Source organism: Scomber scombrus, chromosome 6 (genome assembly GCF_963691925.1).
Source record: "Scomber scombrus chromosome 6, fScoSco1.1, whole genome shotgun sequence".
NCBI lineage: Eukaryota > Metazoa > Chordata > Actinopteri > Scombriformes > Scombridae > Scomber > Scomber scombrus.
The window spans coordinates 19,330,562-19,351,140 of NC_084975.1; the positions used below are offsets into that span (position 1 = coordinate 19,330,562).

Below are 20,579 nucleotides of genomic sequence, written 5' to 3' on the forward strand. Positions count from 1 at the left end.
GAAAGGTGAGATGATCCAGTACTTTGTACTGTGCCAAAATATAAAAAAATATGTTAATCTTGTGCAGCTTCCAGAGGAAAACTAAGGACAGAAAAATCGCCCATAGCCTATAGGATAATTGCAACTCTGATTAATCACAAGGGCATCTTTTCATGAGCGCAAAAAAGCTGCTCTGGAAATGAATTGTGGAATTATTTTATTTGAACCTTCGCTGAAAGCAAAATGTTTTGGTTAACTGCAGAAATAAATGGTTGATAAAAGACTGTCTCCTCCGGTCAGTAGAAACACGCTCAGAGCAGAGAGACCACCTGACCCTGAAATTGCTGCAAATATGACACACAGCATATGTGCTGTGATTAAATGCACGAGTGTTCAAAACGCTTTGAAATGCAATGCTGCTTTTGTGCTCTGGTTTAGGTAAATAAGTGTCATGTCTTTGCATCTGATACTTTAAGTCGTATTGTATGAAAGAGACAGTTGTATTTTCACCAAGTGTTCAGTTTCTTTGCTTTTTTTGTGAGTTTCTAATGCATTGTTGAGTTGTGATAAATATCCTTGATGCCCTATTACAAGACATCACTTACCTAGTAAACACATTTGAATTGATATGAAATATAAAACTTTTCACTATACATTTCTGCTCGTATGATGGACATAATGGATGTTTAATAAATCTGATAACAATCTGACGCCTGGCTAATTTTTTAATAATGCTTGCAGGCGCAGAAATGGCGAGAAGGCTTCTGCAGCTCCTTGCCTTGTGGACTACTGTGATCGGTATTGTGCAGTGCTGTCCAGAGCTCTGCAGCTGCCAGGATAAATTTTCACATCAGTTTGCTGACTGTGCTTACAAAGATCTGCTGGTGGTACCTGTGGGTCTACCCCTTAATGTTACCACTGTGAGCCTATCTGCAAATAAGATCAAATTACTGAAAAGTAAAAGCTTCATCAACATCACTCAGGTATCCTCTCTTTGGCTGGCCCATAATGAGATAGTTACCATAGAAACGGACACCTTGGCCCCCCTGATTCAGCTCCGCAACCTTGACATCAGCCACAACAAAATTGTGAACTTTCCATGGGAGGATCTGCACAACCTCAATGCCCTGCAGCTTCTGAAAATGAACAACAATGAAATGGTGAATCTTCCAAAGGATGCCTTCTCTACACTCAAAGACCTGAGGTCGCTGCGCATTAACAACAACAAGTTCACCACTATTGTGCAGGGAACCTTCAGTGCCCTCTCTTCCATGTCGCACCTTCAGATTTTTAACAACCCCTTCACATGCTCCTGCAACCTGGAGTGGCTGAGGGACTGGATCACAACAACCAAGATTGCTGTTCCTGAGCAAAACGTCATTTTATGTACGGCACCTGAACACCTGAAAGGTACAATGATTACACAAATCCCCATACTGGACTGTAAGGCCCCTACTGTCACAATAACCTACCAGCCCAACCTTGAAAACACAGAGCTCTATGAGGGCTCCATGGTCATCTTAACCTGTGAATCAAAAGGAAGCCCCAAACCACAGGTCAGCTGGGAGGTGAATGCAGGAAATCAAAATGTTGTAATCCCCTTGCCCACCACTATAGACACAAATGATATGCCAATCAATGATAAAACAACCAACAATCGATTCCTTGTCTTTCAAAATGGCACTCTAATCATCCCTCGCATGAGTAAAAAGGAAGATGGAAATTACAGCTGCTCTGCAGTGAATGATTTAGGGAAGGCAGAGAGCAGTGTTAAAGTAGCTCTGGCAATCACCCAAAAACATGCCACGAAGTCAACAGTTGAATCTACAGTGGACAAGATCCGCCCTTCTGTTACAAAGACTACAGATTCCAAGACCTCCAAGAACAATGTGATCAACTGGGATAAGTCTGAAGAAAGGTCAAAGATCAGTCCTGAAAGCTCTTCAGATAAACATGATGGTATAGGGCCGATTGGTGGTGGTTCTAAGGTCCCCCCCTTTGCAAGCAAATGTGGTGTGAGAGATAGCAGTGAATACATCTCCAACCATGCCTTCAACATGAGCTTGGATGACCTGAAGCAGTACACTTTTGATTTTGGTGTTATTGCACTGGAAGTGTCAGAGACGGAGGCCAAAGTGCAGCTGAATCCACTGCAGCTCCCCAGCAGCAAATCCAACCTTCATCTCAGTCAAACTGAAAACTCAGAAACAGTGAATAAAGAGGTTTTGGGTCTGCTTCAGTCTGCATCCAGCCAAACCACCCTGGACATGCTCTACCTCTGTGTAAATACGGGTAAAGGACACTCCATGGTTCAGTGGTCCAATATAGAGGAGGGGGTTAATTCCTACCGCTTCCACGGTTTACAGCCTGGCACCAATTACACACTTTGTCTCACCTATGGGGGGCAGGACTGCCAAGTCCAAGTTGTCTTTACAACTAGGAAGAAGATCCCCTCCCTACTTATCATTGTAATTGTCAGCATTTTCCTATTGGGTCTGGCAACTGTGCCCCTGATGGGGGCCACCTGCTGCCATCTATTATACAAGTACCAAGGGAAGACCTACAAGCTGATCATGAAGACTCAGAATCCGGATCAGATGGAGAAACAAATGACTGGAGATTTTGATCCCAGGGCATCTTTTGTGGAGTCAGAGAAAACCTTCAGCCCCAGCGAGTTGGGAGAGGAGGAGGGAGAGGCCGACGGAGACGAAGGAGATGGAACAGGAGAGGCTGAGGGCAGCGTGGTGACAGAGTCCATCCCTGGATCCTCATCCAAAACCAACCAGGAGGAGTTTGAAGTGGGCTCCGAGTACAGTGACAGATTACCACTGGGAGCAGAGGCAGTCAACATTTCGGAGGAGATCAACGGCAACTACAAGCCCCCCAGCCGCTGAGCTCCTCTGATGTCTGCCAGTGTATTGTATAATATTTTACTTTCAAGTAGCCTACATTCAATCAGGTAACTCACCCACCATTACTACACGTGAAAACAATGGCATCTGATATAAAAAGGTGACTTTTTATTTTTTACCTCAGAAAGTACTCCGTCATTCACTGAGATTGTGAATTGATTCATGTGACATTTGTAGTCTGCTGTAAGTTTACAGTGCAAGCACAAATTTCTACAGTTTATCAGACCTCAAAACTGGACAGGAAAGCAACAAAATGTTCCCTTTCTGCAGGACAGACACAGATGGGCATGGGTGCAAATTGTCCATATAAGGTGAGACGCGGAGCTCGCCGGAGTTATGCGTAATTTGATGGCAAAAGGTGAAAAGTATTATCACCGAGAGCACAAAAAACAAAAAGTGCCATATATTTTAAAGCCATTTAAAATGAACATACATCAGGGACCAATTGTCCTTCTAAGCTGTGTGTGTCAAGGCTGTGGATGAAAAGAAAAAAACTAAATCCGGCCAATTGTCATTCTCTCAGGTGTCGGCACTCCGGCTCCACTCGGCTAGTCCACGGATTTTATTAGTCGCAGATTTTGGATCTTTTAAAAATGTTTATAACCGGCAAACGCTGTCGCAGATATTTGGGTGAATTACGCCTCACAGCGCACACAGCAGCGCCCTGCCCGCTGTCCTGTGAGCCAAAAAAGGGACATTTTTCTTACAGCTGTGTTGTGCTTGACATGAAATCCCAGGTTATTTACCAACAAATGTTGTTTCACGTAATATAAGGCTTTAAAAATGTGCGACTTTAACCTCTTTATCAACGGGTGCTTGCTATACTCTCGCTTTTTACAATGAACGTGTCCATGGCATGTCACACGTATTTCCTTGTGTGGTACATATTAGTGTAGTCTAGAGGACTTTAGATGTTTACTGTCAACCTGTGATGTAAAGCCATGTGAATTGAAATTATTCTTTTTTACGACGGTAAGTAAGTTTTTTATGAAGCCTAAACAAAAAGGGCACATGTGTGCGTCAGTTGGCTTCACTGTATTATTTAATTTTATGCATAGTGAGTTTTTGTGAGCTATGTTGTAAATTGGAAAAAAAAAAAAAACTCGTGATCTTTCAGGATTTTTGATATAATTTTATGTAAGTGGACTTAATAAAACATATGAAACAATACGGGCTATTTTCTGGAGTTGTCTCTGATTTTGCAGACTTAAATTATGAAAAAAAAAGTATTTGATCTTAAATTCACCTGAAATAAAGAAATTACATTCATAAAAATGGTAATAAAATGTGAGATCATCGATCCAAGTTGGAAATTATTTCAATCAAGTCTTAATGAAGAAATACTTATTTTTCCTATGCTGCGTTTCTTTAGTTGTTTTTCTTTTGGTTCCCTTTTTTTAAAATTGGATCTTAGTTTGATTGTTTTGTCTTTTTAACAGTGTAAAAAATCCGAGTAGCTCTTTAACGGAGGTTGTTTGGGCTGTAATGGGCTTATAAGCAATATAACGAAATAAGAAATTGCTGCGTTTGAACGCGCTGATTGACACAAAGAAGCTCCTTTGTCTTCGTTTTCCTCTTCAGTCCACTTCAGTTCATCTTCGCTCAACACAACAGAACAACACACATGAATTTGGACATCTTAAATTAATCTATATAAGAATTGACTATTACACAATAAAAAAAGGAGAAAACTTTAGTTTCAGTTTTATTTTTCACAGTAATTAGAAGGAAAAATCGGAGTTCATATTTTCACTTAAAAATCGACATTTTCAATGGAAATGCAAAAACAAACGATGTAATTTGATGAAGAAACCAGAGAAGAATTTAGTCAACAATATGAAAAAGCTGACAGCAGCAAGTGTTGTTACAAATAAAACAGGAATACAGTTTCATTTGTCTTCCTATTCCACAGGTTACTGTTAATTAACCAAACCTTTGCAGCTGAAAAAAAAATTACCCAGCTTATGAAAATGAGTTCATTCTGTAAATTCATAAATAGTCAAATGTTCTACATATAAATAGCCTCTTTAAAATGATGCTTAGTGAATCGTACATCCATGTGTTCGATAACTTAGAATTTGCATTATTTGAATTATATGAAAATAATGACATATTGAAAAACACCTGTGATTAACCTCTTGGTTGAAACAACGTAAATGAGTTGTATCCCAAATTAAGCACATAAAGTGTTGAAAATGATGACACATGGTGAGTGGGGTTAGATGGGTGATCAGTGCCGCACAAGCTCTCCCACCAGACTGGAGACTGTGTCCCTCACACATAAACAGCCAAGGGAACATGAAGAAGACAAAGTGGACACACAATCTCCAGACAAACAGGAGAGGCTCGGTGAATATCTCTACATGAGACACTGAGCTATAAGTGCACTTATTTCTCCAAACACCTATAGAAGGGTCAGACAAATGATATATGAGTATATAATCTGGCCAAAATCTAAAGAGACTGTGCAGGCAATCATTTGTCAGGATCACATTCATGTTCTGTTGCTGGCAGCGGCCTCTGCCTCCTTGCTTGCTGCCTCCTTTTTGCTCCCCTCCTTGGTGCTGCGGTTCAGGCTTCCATTCAGAAAGCTCTCTGTGGTCTGACGCTGGAAGTGCTTCCTGGTGCCCACCAGGGAAGGGTTGTTGACCAGGGTGTAGAGGAGCTGCCAGTGCCCACGAGCCCTCTTGGCACTGGATACTTTGTACTGTTTCTTCTCCTGCTGGACCAGCTGGATCCCTGAGGACATACAGACATCATGATAGCACCAGTACTGTATGTCTGCTCTGATGGCAGAATCTATACACACACAAGTCCTAAGAATAGATAACGTAGACCAGTAGAAAAAATACATTTTGAGGCCACCCAGGACCAGCTAGATACTACAGAAACAGTAATAATAGAAACCAATCATATTCTAATCCTCTAAGCATGGTGGGAGCATATTGGGGTTGTCATTAAAACACTGAAAGCTAAAGCCCCTTGGGCTACATGAATATGAAACAGGCAATTAGCCTAGCTCATCTGTGTAATCAGCTCCTCGAGAACTAATCTTCGTAATACAATAGATTATTACTGATAATGCATTGTTCTCTGGATGCAAACAAGCAGCATGTCCACCGAACATTTGTAATTTGTCTCAGCTGTGACTAGATACTAGAGTTGGATTCCACCACAACCAATGAGCATTTTCCTACTTATTGCTCACTGTATTGTTTGTCCTCCTGTCACCATATGAGTAGATGACTTTAACTAATCTTCTGTTTGAGTCAATGTCATCACTGTGGGCCAAAAGCTAGCCAGTTTAAATACCAAAGTACAGTATATGCAATGTATTAACTTCTATTCATTAAAAAATAGACATACTGGTAACCTATTAAACTGCATTGTCTTTCTTTACAGAAGATGAGGGATCCGGCCAGTGTGGGCACACCATAATGACAGCTGATTAGTTTATGACAGATGTGATTGAGACCAGCACCAGGACTATAAATTATTCCTCAGTGAGACTCAATTTGCTCAAAATATTAAATCAGAACTGCTATGCTTTCATTTCTCCTGCGCATGAAAGACAGTGTTATGATCTGATTATGTGTGACAGTGACCTACTGCTGAATTTCAAACCTCTCCGGAGAAATTAAAGATGCCACACAGCTTTTATTGTTGAGTGTGAATGTTGAACGCACAGGCTGTGTTTTGCAGTATAGTGATGGTGAGTTGAATCATCATGTGAATGAATCTGAAATATATGTTGTGGACTGAGTTTTGTGTTACAGACCCTCTTCAGCATCCCGTGACCTCTGTGCAGCATTGCTCTCCTGACCCACAGACTGCAGCAGCATCCCACAGAAGGCCTTCATCACAGGGTGAGACTGGCTCACCTCAATCTTCAGATAATGAGCATAGCAGCGGTAGGCTGCAGACAGACACAGGAGGGGGGATCACTACGACTGGGCAAAAGCAATAAACACGTAAGACTGCACCCCATGTTGGCTTTGAGGCAATCACACATAATGGCCTTACAATCACACTTTTTTTTTTAACCACCTGCTTTTCCGGACAACAGATGTCTTAAATCTGCAGCCATTTCAGAGATCGGTGTGCAATTAGAGTCCCTTGCACTGCACAGAATACAGATATCATATGAGCTGCACTGAGCCTAGCAGGGTAAAGTGGATAGGGTACGCATTTCTGGCCTCTAAGGGGAATCACTAAAAGTGCATTTGCTCAAAGAAAAATGCTCCTATTTTAACCTTCACAGTGAGAATGAAAAAAACCCCACATTGACATCTACAAACGTAAAAAAGCATACAGTTAAGACCAATGAATATGTTAACATTGTGTGTCTGAGACTAAATAAAAGGATTCCACATGAAAGAGATTAGGAAATGTAAATATATGGTTGCACTGAAGTATACGACATTCAATTCCTTGGCGATAACTTGTTTTTTTGTGAACACATATGTAATGGAACCACAACAATTTTTTTTGGACCACGGTTCAATACATTCATTATTTTCAAATATATACTATATATTTCTTATGCAGATGACAATAAACTGATGTAAAGTGGCTCACCTGGATCAAAGGCCTCCACATTTCGGTTAAGGAGACTGATATCTATGCGTCCCATGTGGACAATATTGAACAGGGCTGTGATGATCATGCGCCAGACTGCCAATAGCACCCCAATCAGAACATTGACTGGAAACAGCAGGTACGACAGCAAGAACAGGCTACCCCTGTAAAACATTTTAGAATGGATTTAACATGCAAGGCCATACTGCACTTATCTGCCAGTAAAACACATACAACCACAATATACTATATATGTACAGTCAATCCAAAAGTCATTGCTATATGTAGAGCAATTAATACAACGTATACACTAGATTACCTGTTGTTTAGGTCTCGTGTGCCTGTTATTTTTTTGATGAAACAAAACCTGGCAGTAATATGTTGAATCAACACAGCCAAGAGAATCATCAGCCAGAAAGGCCTGAAAGGACAAAATCAACAATCAAATATGTGCAGCAGCATTATGAAAAAGACAGAAGCTACAAAAAAATACATTTTGTGTTATCCTGTAGTTTTTATGGTCTCTCTAAAAAAATCTAAACATTAAAATCAACCAAAATTTAAGGTTTTCACATGATGACAGTGATGGGATTACACCTTAGTCATAAAGTCACATATGGGCAGAGATTCAAGGGTGAGAGATGTGACGATGCTCACCACATACTCCACAGGATCTGAAAGAGAATCAGATTCTGTCTGTGCAGGACGGGTATGATAATGAGGAAGACAGCGATCAGAAGACAGAGGAAGAACACCAGGGTCTGGATGATCATGCCTGCAGGGGAGAGATCAGAGCTTCAGGCGTTCAATGCTTACACCCTGTCCATCATTCAACACACTGCACACCAACTCTCACCGAGTCAAGTGGTTGCTAGAAAAATGCATTTTGATACATAACAGGTTTGTGTGAAGGTATGAATATGGCATGAACTATATAAAAAATTGAGTTGCTGGCTAAGTGAGGATCTTTTTAACCTGCAATTAGTTTGGTGCTTTCAATATGTATCATCTGATGTGCAAACATATCTCTTTATTTAAAAGAAATGGCATTGTATTTCATTTCAAAAAACAAACCGTGATTGTGAACAAAATTTACGGATTATTAGCATTTGTATGTTAGCAAGACAGATGTATGGCAGAAACATTACATACAAAGTCAAAATTGTTCTCATATACGGTATGTAACTATACCGATGCAAATGTGAGCTGCTGTGAAGCTGGTGTATCCCATCCAGCAGACCAGTGCTGGTCGGGAAGCCCTGATCCTTCTCTGGCAGTTGTAAACATTATAGATATCTCCTCTGTACAGCCCCTTCAGGTTTGACCTACAGAAGCAAAAAGCAACAAAAAAAACAAAAACCCAAAACACAATCAATACAACGCAGCTTTGTGCAATACATAAACTGATTCATCACTAAATGAACAAATTACATAGCAAATTAAAGAGGTAAATTAGAATAGAATACACACAAATTCAATTCAATACTTGACTCAGAAACCCATTTCTTTTAATACGACATAATTTATGGTAATGGCACAGTATGTCATTTCTTATCTTAATCGCCATGTTCAATTCTAGCAGTAACACAGAGTGAATGCTTTTGTGTCTGTCTGGATGATTACTACTCTATTATGCTAGAATAATTCCTGTGTGAGCCATTTAATTATAATGAAGGAACCAGAATGCAAAGCATGCTCATGGTTCTTAGAAAATTCAGGTAAAGAGTAAAATAAAAAAAAGCAGTTTTGTTCTCCAACCTACCGATGCAGAACCATGGATCGCATGAGCATCGCCAGGTTGACCAATCCTGACAGAGTCATTGCTGAGATATAACACACTGCAGGAAAAAATACCACATGACATGTAGGAGGATCTCATTCATTGACAATTAGCAAATTCTGATACTGTTTTCTGAATATTAATACAAATATGTCTTATGTGAACACACACAGCTACTGCAGCTTGTATTTGGTGGTTTATAAAAATACATGCAACAAGCTGTTACTGTGGCCTATGAATAAAGTACCACAAAAATAAATACATGTACTGTATGTTTCACATCTCTCATGGCTGCTTCTGCTTCCTGGTTTCACTCACCTTCTACACACCACATGTAGTAAACGACTAATCTGACCACTTCATGTTTGTCTGGAGACAACACAATCCTAAAGCCAGCTAAAACGTTGGCAATATCTTCATCTACTCCCAAACGAGCAATCTGGAGAGTCGGCACCACTGCCAAGATGATTAGCAGCCCCATCTAAAAGAACAATCACAGACATTTTTTCAGTACTGGGAACACCCCAGCATGCAATACAATGACTTTTAGAGAAGTGGAATTGAAACTAGCCTGCATGTTTGAATCATACACTGCTGATAAGTGTAGCACTTAAAGTCTACTGAGTTCCCGGTGATATAATAGCATAAAATGTTTATATGTAACAGAGTCATTACAGCTTTAATGGATGAAGGTCAGATTAGGTCAAATCAATAGAGATGTAGCATATTAAGTTGTTTGAGTATCAACAGTGGAGTATTAAGATAAGGCTTCATCTAAAACAGAGGTGCACATATTACATTCAGCATGTAATCACTATGTCCTGATGTATTCTGCTGTATTTCACATGATAACCATGCATTATGAAGTCTAATAGTAAATAAGGTTAAGTTACCTGATACAGTGTTATAAATGACACCACACCAGATATAGCCAACTTCAGTGGAAAACGGAAAGCTGTTTAAAGAAAGTAAATTGTTATAATACTTGCACACTTCAGGGCATATATAACAGACATAACAACAGACACATATAAAACAAGACCAAAGTGGTATATTTACCCTCCTCTGGTGTATAAATGTATGATTTCACAGCATCAATTATTCTTTGATGCAGCTTGGGCGTCTCTGTGCTAGACGTGCTAAGGTGAGAGGTAAAGAAAAAAGTTATGTTAAGTTTAAAATCTGCATTTAACATCAAACGTTTGTGTTTTTGAGAGATTGAGATGAACAATTCTACAGACGACAGCATTTTTGCCATCATCCTTGAACACATCAAATTAAAGAAAATGTGACTTTTTTGCTGACAGTCAAACACTCTCTAAAACAGGAAGGAAGACAGGAAACAGATTATTTGCTGGTGCTGATTCACTATGACAACTTCTGCATATTTTGTTAGCAATAGTTTGGCCAGTGGATATGATTAAGTTCTTTACAAAAGCAATCTAGATGTTGATCACCAGACAAGACATTTTCTTTATTCAGGATTCAGTGTAGAGGACAATTCAAAAGGGTAGCAGCTTGTCTCCTCTAGTTAGTTAGAAAAAAGCTCAATTTTTAGTTGGAAAGGCGAGACAAAGGAAGGAGGGTCAATCTTGTGACTATATCTGTCTGTCAGTCTATGAAATACCATATGCAAAACCACAAAGGACCAAGCAGTTCAGTTGATTACAGCCTTACACTCTCACCTGATTTTGGTGGGCTTCTTTTTCTTGAGGATTTTCTTCACATAGTCTTTATAGTAGCTGCTGCTTAGATCCTAATAGAAAAACAGAACAGCAGCCATGTAAGGAACAAAATGACAGAAGAGATGGTGAATGGGCTAAGATAGTGTTGCAAAGATGAGTGAATTCATTTGATTTTTGTCATTAAAAATGCTTAGTCGGGCCTTCACATCGCAAATGACCTTAGTAAGTATGGAGCATGAGGTACTGTTTAAAAGAACGGCTCACAAGCTAAGCCTTATGATAAGGTCATGTATCTGTACAAACGTGTGGTGTACGTTCCTGTTGGGTTCGGGGGGGGTGAGTCAATCTCCTCACCTCAGCTTTGTCACACCCATGCTGAGATTAGAATCAAATAAACGCAGCATTGTGCCTCCTCAGTGAAAAAAACAAGGCAACCTTTTCCTAATCTGATCAAGAACATAACGTAAACCAATTACATCAAATCTACTTAAAATGATTAGGCCACTGGCGTGCTGTGTTGGCCTTCACATTTTCCTTCAGCTGAAACTGTATGAACACAATAAGTCCCTTGATTAGTGTGCAGCTTATAAAGGTTCCTCATGTGCACAGATTCAGAAGAAATGTGCGTCTTAGTGAGACTTTTCTCGTTTTTAAATAGTTCAGGCTTACGTTAACATGGGCTACTAATCAACATAGACATTTATATATCCAGTTTGGTTACGTAAGCAGGCCAAATAATAAGTGGCATAAGAGCTAGAACAACCAACCTGAGACAGACATGCCAGAGGAACTGCTCTCAGGTCAAAACTTACCTCAGCAGCATTGTTCTTTTCAGTGCCCTTTAAACCCTTGAAAAGGAAAAGAGGATACTGGAAACTGAGGAATGCCAGGCAAGCTATTTGGGGCAGGCTGGAGAAAAGAGAGTAGTGTTTGTGTATCTGCAAAGAAATAAAAGAGGAGGTTACATCACCAAGGTCTAAGAATATACATTGAAACTACTTCGTTTTGACACAAAAAGAGAACAGAAATAGTTATTTGTGTTGCAGTTGAAGTTTGCTGATTGGCTGAGAGGGGTTCCTGCTACAACACAAAATTGGGAGTACTCCAAAGTCCACAGTCCAAATAAATGGAAGAGAAAATGTTAATATATTTTGAGTATTTCTTATTTTTACACAAAATACTGGGATGTAATAGTGTGTTTCTTTTGTTTCCATTTTGAAAGATTTAATAAAATATAATACTTGGTGTTTGTGTGATAAAGCTCAGTCTTGCAGCTCAGCTCAATACTCCCTGCAGCATCTGTGTGCCAACTCATAGTGGGATAAACAGACAGGCATTGTCACTATTAAAAACAAAAAGACGACCATTACACAATCAACTATAAAGCCTGGGTGTCTTTCTTTTACTGACACACTAAACTGATTAACTGTGACGAAGCTTCTTGATTAAGACCAACAGACTGTGGAACTAATTGTTTTGAGTCGAAGCCATTCACACACAGAAAACCCAAACAATGTGGGTGTGGCACAAAATCTGGGATTGGGTAAGGTTTAAGCTTCAGCCATGTGGCCATGAATCCAGTTTTCAGAGCCTGATATTCATCTTTTCAAACCATGCCTCTTACATATACTAAAGAAAAACGTTTGGTAACAAAAGAGTTTTCAGACCAGAGCAAATCTACTTTATCTTTGAAATAATCCTTAAAAACACAGACAGAAGACAGCGTGCAAAGAAAGTTACACTTAAAAATCCTTGCACAATTTAGACCATGTGTTAGTATATGTTGGAAATGAACATACAGCGTTGAAAGTGATCTGTGCATACCTGAGGTGTTTTGGGGCAGTCAATTTTCTGCCAGACGAGAACGCCAAAGTGTGTCCACGAAAGGAGGCTACCAAGTACATAGCCAACTTTATTATGCAAGGTACCACATGCCAGGAGAGGGTAGTAAAGTGCGGGATAGTAGAAGACTCCCAGAATCAGCCAGTTCTCTGCAAATACAACAAATATGGTGTGAAGACCAAGAACATCAGAAGGAATATAATAGAGAGATCAAATATTTCATCTGTCAAATTGAGATTTCCTGAACTATACGATACCAGATAGTTACTTTAACAATGAATTCTGCTTCACTTAAACACTAAAGACAACTTTCCCCTCCTAAAAAAACCTGGTGAAACTATGACAGATTTAAGATCACACATTGCTCAACAGCCACTATACAGTATTTCATACTCTGCTGAACCTTGTACTGTTTCAGGATTGTCTAAAGTAGCAGGGGACCGACTCCTTACAGTCAATTCTTATGTAATTTCATTTCAGAAAAAAAGCTTGTTGTAAAGCTTACCATCCAATTCCTTAGTAGAAAATAACACAGACAAGTGGAAAGAAAATAATCCAATTACATAACACAGATACAAAAAAAATTGTTGTGTGCATACATCTATCGGTGTTTTGTGTATGACCCTGTGCCTGTCTAATCTCACAACTGAGCCTCAGCTTGTTAAAAAAGAGGAACAGTGACACATCTGAAATACTAAGATAAAAGCTGAAATTCAATCTTACGGAAATAGAAACATCAAAACGTGGTTATAGAAGATTTACAGTCTGTGCTAAAGTGCAGACAGACTGATGTTAGTGCAGGATGAACAAAGACGGCCTGCTCACGTTTGTTCTCAGAGTCTGTCGTGAAGGGGAGGGGGTTTGACGATATGACGAGGCCAAATAGTTTGCACAAGAGCACTCCAAACACAGCCACTGCCAGGCCCTTGTGCTGTGTATGGTCCAGGAAGTTGACCGGACTGTGAAATCAAGCAGCAGGTATTTAGAGCCCACATGTTACCAACCTCACATTTGGTTGAAATGGTTATTGAGCAGAACTGATCACATTTGTGTTTTAGCCCATTAAAAACAAGTTTCTAACCAACATTACCACTGACTAAAAGCATTTCCCACATTTTTAGATTGGTTTTCTACCTTACAGGCTGCCCTTGACTTCCATTCATGTCAGCATGATATGGAATTCGACTTACAGATACTTGAAAATTGCTTGAGATAGGGAAATCCATCAAAATGGATACTCAGACAGCTTAACTTTTTTGACAGTTTTTTTTACCTCTATAAATTTCCTTGAGGGTTCACTAAGTATATAAGCCCTTTTTCCATCACTTCCCAGCTCCTGAAACACACATTTACACACACTCTTATCTGCTCCACTGAGGCAGATTTGGGGGTTAATAGCATTTCTCAAGGGTACATCAGTCAAAAGAACCAACCAGCAAACTGTGAGTAATCATTAAAAGTGCCTCATTTTGAATCCCATATTTTTATATCAATTTTAACTTTCTAGCAGTCTCCCTCTACCCTGCTTTGTCCTGGGGCATTAATGTTTTCTTTGTTTTAGTTTTTTTGTCCCACTGCTGCAAACTGGGCATGTACAGATATAAACTAAACAGGAACCGACTTGCTCTGCATAGTGCTACTAGTCATGGAAAACTCCACGTGGTATTTTTAATGTGGCGTCGTAATTCAGTTGCTAGTAGGCACTGGTTTCTTTTACTTACTGGTATGTTCCTGTGCTTTTTATGAAACTGTGACTTTGAATTGAGGAATCATTCACCAAAAAATTGCTATTTTAAAATGAAAAACTACCAAATTGACCTTTTCCTCTTCCAAAGATCCATGTGATCTTATTGTTAATGTACTGACAATTTAGCATGTAAATGAAATGTCCAGCTGCCTCCCATGCCGACTGTTCATTGTAATGGATTTTCCTATCTCAGCCACAGTTTTGCATGTTGATCTTCATTCCATGCTCAAATAACAGGAAACTAATGACTGCCTGGTTGACAGGAAATCAAGAAATACATCTTTGCGGAATGGCTAATAGTAATGTAAAATATATGCCTATAAGACTTGCAAAACAACCCATATGATTATTTAAGCATGGTGTTTAAGACATTCAAGAAAAGATTAAATAAAATTGTCTCACCTGAGTAAACCTGGGAGCCCTTTCTGTCTGTTGCCCACCTTTGTACGTCTGGCTAAGATTGCTAGGATCAGCATGACAACAAGCTAGATGAGGAGATACATCAGTTAGCATTATCTACAGAGAAGTGTGCACTGTGCAGCTGTGGATCCCCCTGGGTTCAGGCCTCACTCTGCTTCAGATTAAAAATGAGGGGAGTTGATGCCACTAAAGGCCAAAACACTGTCTCATTAGTGCTCCCCATGGATGTGGTCTGAATGAATAGTCATCAGTCAGGATCACTGACCAGTGAGAGTTCAGTGACCTGTCATGACCTGTAACACATTTAGGAAACACAAGGCTAGGAACAATACCTTGCTCTGAATTGGGCCAGTATGGACAGATTATCAAAAGGCATCCACACCCAGTAATCACTATGTAACATGGAAACATGTCCAAACTCAAGTTTTATTTGAAACAGTAAACAGATTGATAAATATGAACATTACTGGAGCACATATTGGCTGTGCCCCAAGTGATTTGACAATTGAGCCTGAGGGTTTGTTTGTACAGTGAGTGATACATTTTCTGTACTCAATTAAACATTAATTTTGCATTTGTATTACTTGACTTGTATCTAGAAACAAGTCAGAGTGCAGACAACCCCATTGTCTAAATGTGATTTTATTTTTATTGATTTTATTGATATTTCATAATCATAATTAAACATAATCTCCCATCCAGAGGACATAATAATAGGCAATTGTGGAATTCATGTGACACCTGGATCTACACCAAAACCTTATAACTTGTTCCTTGGACCAGGACTTAACTTTCCACTGAAGTCCATCAAAACATTTTCTCAAGTGTTTGAGATATTGTGCCATCAAAACATACAGTAACATCCTTGGTGGGAAATTAGATAGAGCTGCCTTTGACCTGGTGTAACTTTTCAAGGCAAAGACAACCATGAAAACTCCAAAGCTGCACATCATAAAATGTTCTTCATGTGATATCATACACCAAAAGCATGACTGACGTGTGTGTAATGTGACTCACAGATATTGCAGTGATGCATATATGGTAGAGCCTGTCATCAGCAGTGGGATCACATGGAGGAATTATTCTAAAAAAAAAAAGAAAGAACAAAACATTCACACATGAGCAAAACAATCAATGTGAGACTTATAACACGAGGCTTTGAGTGGGTGAGCAGTCCTGTACCTCACTAAACCCTTCACACGTCACTGTCAGGACCATTTGTGGCTGGAAACTTTGTAGCTGAAATCCCGTAACAGAGATTTGCATTTAAACGGATTGGTATCAGCGTGACTCAGGAAAAACAACAAATGCCTATGTTCACGTTCCTGCCTGTACACTGGAAGAGCAGGAATGCCTGGTCATGAGGTAGTAATTACAACTCTGATATTTAAAGAAGGCCTCATGCATGAACTATTTTTAACTTCTTATAAAAAAAATTTAAAAAAGAGCATATAGAGGTGGCAGCTTCCAGGATGAATGTTTTGACATTTTAACAACAGTCTTTTACCTGTCCAAACAATGTGTGAATTTGTAACTCAGAGAGCAGACTCTGCCACCATTTGTGACTTTAAGGCAATGTCAAAATTCACACTTCTACAGTAAGAGCTGGCTGAGGAGAAGCCACAGCATGACATCTGACTGTTTACAAAAGGAGCAAAAAAGCGGCAAACTAGCAAGTTAAAACTGCTATTGAGCAACATTAGTGGCCAGAGAAAAGCTTTTTTAGACCACAACTCACCACAGTCCATTAATTTACCTGACAGCAAGAATGTTTATTAGCTAAATATGTTGGCTTGGGATAAACAATACTTGTTCCATAATATTACTGTCATGTTGTTCATCTAAAGGCATTATTAACGATAAATATGTTCTTGTATTAGTCATGCTGTGGTTAATGGAAACAGAGTGCATTTTTTTGGACATAAGTAAACATCCCAAAATGAACTCACTTGAAATACAACAAGCACCCTGTTGCATTGTGGGATGGGCCATGGACAAAGAGTATTGTTACAAGACTGTAAAATATTCTGGAAATGGTTCACTACCTGCCCAACAACCAATCTTGCATGATGGCAAATTTTATTATGGGTCGTGAGCTTTCTTTTTGTTCATTATTTGTTCTAATACTGTGGGTTCAACAGACAAAATACACCAGATCCCCGAGCAACTTCCATTCTTGAAACATGAAAATGATACAATCTCTATTATAATATGACACGTGAACTGTATGAAAACTAGGCCACACACTGACAGTGTCTCAAGAGCTGTATCTCACTGCAAAGTTGTTCAGACTTACAAAAGTTGGAAAATTTACTAATATACATTGAATAAATATAATAAATATATGTTTTTATGTTGGTGATTTTTAGACAAACTATAAAATCATACATTAATTTAAGTGGATGACATTCAGAAAAAGAAGTAGAACCTAAAAATGTCAGAATGATGATAATTAAGTACTTACTCAGCTTCGATTTTGGATGGTAGGGGGTCCAGGTCTGGGTATTCATAGTCCAGTAGAACATCCTTATCCATTGTGCTGTCTCTTTTTCAAACAGATCCAAAGTCTGAGCTTGAGAAGATGGAGTACTTTTAAGCCCAATCTGTAGCAACTACTTTTACTCAAGAGGATAAAGTTTCCGAAGTTGTAGTGTAGTAAGATGGACCCTGTTGCTGCTGCAGTGGCGTCTTCGTTTCCTTGTGTCTGGTCTTCTCTAACTCACACTCTGTTACCCTCCTTCACAGCTTCTATTCAGGTGCCCGATCCCACTATGGAGCTCAGAGTAATGTGACAGATCCTGGCTGCAGCGTGCTGCCTCCACCCTTCAAAGGCCCTATTTCAGCTGAGGGTTGCCACCACACTGGGAGCCTGGAGAGAGAGCAAGAGGGGGGCAGTGTGTGAAAGGAGGGAAAAATGTGGGAGATCTGGGCAGCCAATGTGGAAGGCCACCTGCAGCTTACTGGGATTACATCTACTTTTGGAGTTGTGTTATTGGACCTGCAGCCGGTGGTTGAAGGGGTCAGGTGTGCAGTTTTATAAAACTCCAGCTAGGATTGTGTGGGTAGCTGGGAGCAATGAGGCATACCTATCAGAGCGGAGTTCCACGTTGATAACAGGGAAATTCTCTGGTTGTTCCCTTCAGTCATGGTTCAGTAATACTTATGAAAGGTTACCAACTAAATGAGTCTTTGTTAATAGCCAGTGCAACATCCTGTAATCACATAAAACAGGATGACACAAACTACACCATACTTTACTACATAACTCTGCACCTACAGCTTGATAATGATCAAGGAAGAGTTCATTCAACCCAGTACTTTGTCTTCAGCAGATAAATTAAGATAAAGGTTTCCAAGGGCATGTTCATGTGAAAACAGTTTTATAAACCAGATAACTGTATCTTTACTCTGCCACACTGGTGTAAAGTTATGCACACGTTGAATTTATAAAAACACATTTATTAGAAATATGACAACAGGTAATTTTTAAACAGTAATAAAAGTAATCCTGTAAACTTGATCACACAACTATAATGAGAAAGGGAAGATTATACATTTTAACATGATATTTGAAATGAAATGGATTCAACAATGGGTACAGTCACACTGCCAGGAGGTACGTAATTTAATCTAAGCTTTTAGAGGATTTTCCTTTTTTCTTGTATCTTCTTTGTCAAGTACAAATACTGTACAATAATAAACTTCATGGACTAAATATTTTATGAGTCTCAATTGTATTCATTGATGGACAGAAAATTAATATCAGACTATTTTGATAATTAGATAGATGGATAGTTGCAACCCGAAAGATCATAATATACATATATTTATAAGCCTTATATGATGGCTCATCTCGCAACAAAAAAAAAAAACTTTCATCACACTAGATTTTGAGGTTTATTATCTCTGTCCCACAGGTTTAACTATCAAATATTTTACCCCTTTTAGCATCCTGCTTCTCCTGTTCTCTTTATCTCAATCACTACTGTTGCTATTCAGTTTGCTGGAGATGTAAGCAGCAGCTTTTTCTTTTTCCTTTGCGTAATACAAAAAAACTGAACTGAAGTCAGTTAATGTCTGCAACAGCAGTATTAAGAAAGGAAAAATGATTCAAAAGAGTTTGAGACTCAAGTGAAATGTAAGCATGTGAGTGTGACAAAGACAGGCTGAGGTCAAAGGTCATGGCAACACCTTAGCTCCAATTATTTTCTTTCTGCAACAAGTGGAATAAAGTCACAGTAAATACACCCGTCCACATTTAACTGCACAACTACATACACATAAGGTTGATATCTTGTGCAATACGTCAGTAGAAATCTGTCCCTGCATTCAGCTGCAGCTGGCTGAGACTAAATCAGTTTTGCAACACTGCCTCCATGTCAGCATATGCTCATTATGCCGGGATTACAGTCACAAAACTTTAAAAAGCAACAAAACTTCCCTTCTAACACTCCTGAGAAAACACGGTTTCTCAAGCATAGTAAGCCACCAAATCAAATGTGCTCCAAAGAAAAGGCAGCCCAGAAAATAAAGGGGTCACTGAACAAAGAATGCTTTGAACAGTTATAATTACATCACAGAGAAGCACTTTGATTGAGCCAGACAGTTCACTTGTATCAGGTTTAAGAGGTCGGTCCAAAAGGTATTTTTTTGTAGGAAATATATCAAACATAAGCCTCACAAAAACAAACAGAATTTAATTACTGATGGACCTCTTACACCAATTTAATCTTTAACCCAACAGCAACCTCATCAACAGAGACAAGTCAAATTTCCACAATTAATTAGATGTGAAACAGACTTGGTAAATAAATACCTCCAAAAATCAAAGATAATGCATGAATTAAAAAATGTTTTTATATCCACTTTATAATCTGCTACACTACCTTGAAAAGCCGATGGCTGGCAATAATTCCAACCCAGATCAATCACTGTCCATTTAAGGAGGATGCTTTTCATAACTCATAATGATTTTTATATAAATAATAACACCAGTCAGGGACTCAGAGGAGCCCAAGGTTTTTCCAAGCTGCTTCAACAATTCAGAGGAAGTTAATCTTCTGTGTTACACTGTTACACTCTTCTGTGTATTTATTTTCTACATGACCAATCACTCTTTATTTCATATTTTGCACAGTTTACAGGCTGCAGCAGTGAAACCGGCATATTCGGTTTGTCCTGCTTCCCACAGCTGAGCATGCTGGTCTCATTTCATGTGGACAGCAGCAGGCAGCCCAGCCTCTCTGGATTCAGTTTCACACAGACATCGGGTACAAATTTCATGCCTTTGAAGCTGAGCTTGATCTTCTGACTAACAAAGAGACTCTCGGCCTGGGAGCTACAACAGGTAACTTTGTAAGTTAGTCACCTGTGCTGGACTGTCTGCAGCATGAGGATTTTTTATGTTGTATTTCATGAGAGTATATTGTTCAACCATACGTCTCTCAAGGGCAACATTAATCATGAACAGGCACGTTTCGCAACAGAAGTTTGCTTTGTTATGATTGCACTCTAAATCAGCTACATTGGCTAATAGGTTTTTATAAACATTGAGATGCTAAGCTACTTACCGACCGCCTGCAGGTGTGCTGCAGCTCGAGGTAGGCGTGGAAAATCAATTAATGTCAAAGCAGGAC

General features: G+C 39.2%; 2 protein-coding genes across 2 annotated transcripts; one reads left to right on the top strand and one right to left on the bottom strand.

Annotated features, from left to right (window-relative positions):
* Nucleotides 1–728: 728 nt before the first annotated feature.
* islr2 (immunoglobulin superfamily containing leucine-rich repeat 2) lies at nucleotides 729–4,042 on the top strand. Its single transcript, XM_062421043.1, has one exon. It carries the CDS (start codon nucleotides 729–731, stop codon nucleotides 2,871–2,873), a length of 2,145 nt encoding a protein of 714 aa, XP_062277027.1. The 3' UTR covers nucleotides 2,874–4,042.
* A 1,343-nt stretch (nucleotides 4,043–5,385) lies between these two features.
* Nucleotides 5,386–17,478, bottom strand: stra6 (signaling receptor and transporter of retinol STRA6). The gene is made up of 17 exons (XM_062421516.1): nucleotides 17,408–17,478; nucleotides 15,961–16,027; nucleotides 14,926–15,008; nucleotides 13,602–13,735; nucleotides 12,759–12,925; nucleotides 11,747–11,872; nucleotides 10,935–11,005; nucleotides 10,309–10,388; nucleotides 10,143–10,204; nucleotides 9,568–9,730; nucleotides 9,232–9,307; nucleotides 8,661–8,794; nucleotides 8,127–8,244; nucleotides 7,789–7,890; nucleotides 7,470–7,633; nucleotides 6,670–6,807; nucleotides 5,386–5,630 (listed from the first exon to the last, which is right to left on the bottom strand). Exons 1-17 carry the CDS (start codon nucleotides 17,476–17,478, stop codon nucleotides 5,386–5,388), a joined length of 2,001 nt encoding a protein of 666 aa, XP_062277500.1.
* Nucleotides 17,479–20,579: the final 3,101 nt, after the last annotated feature.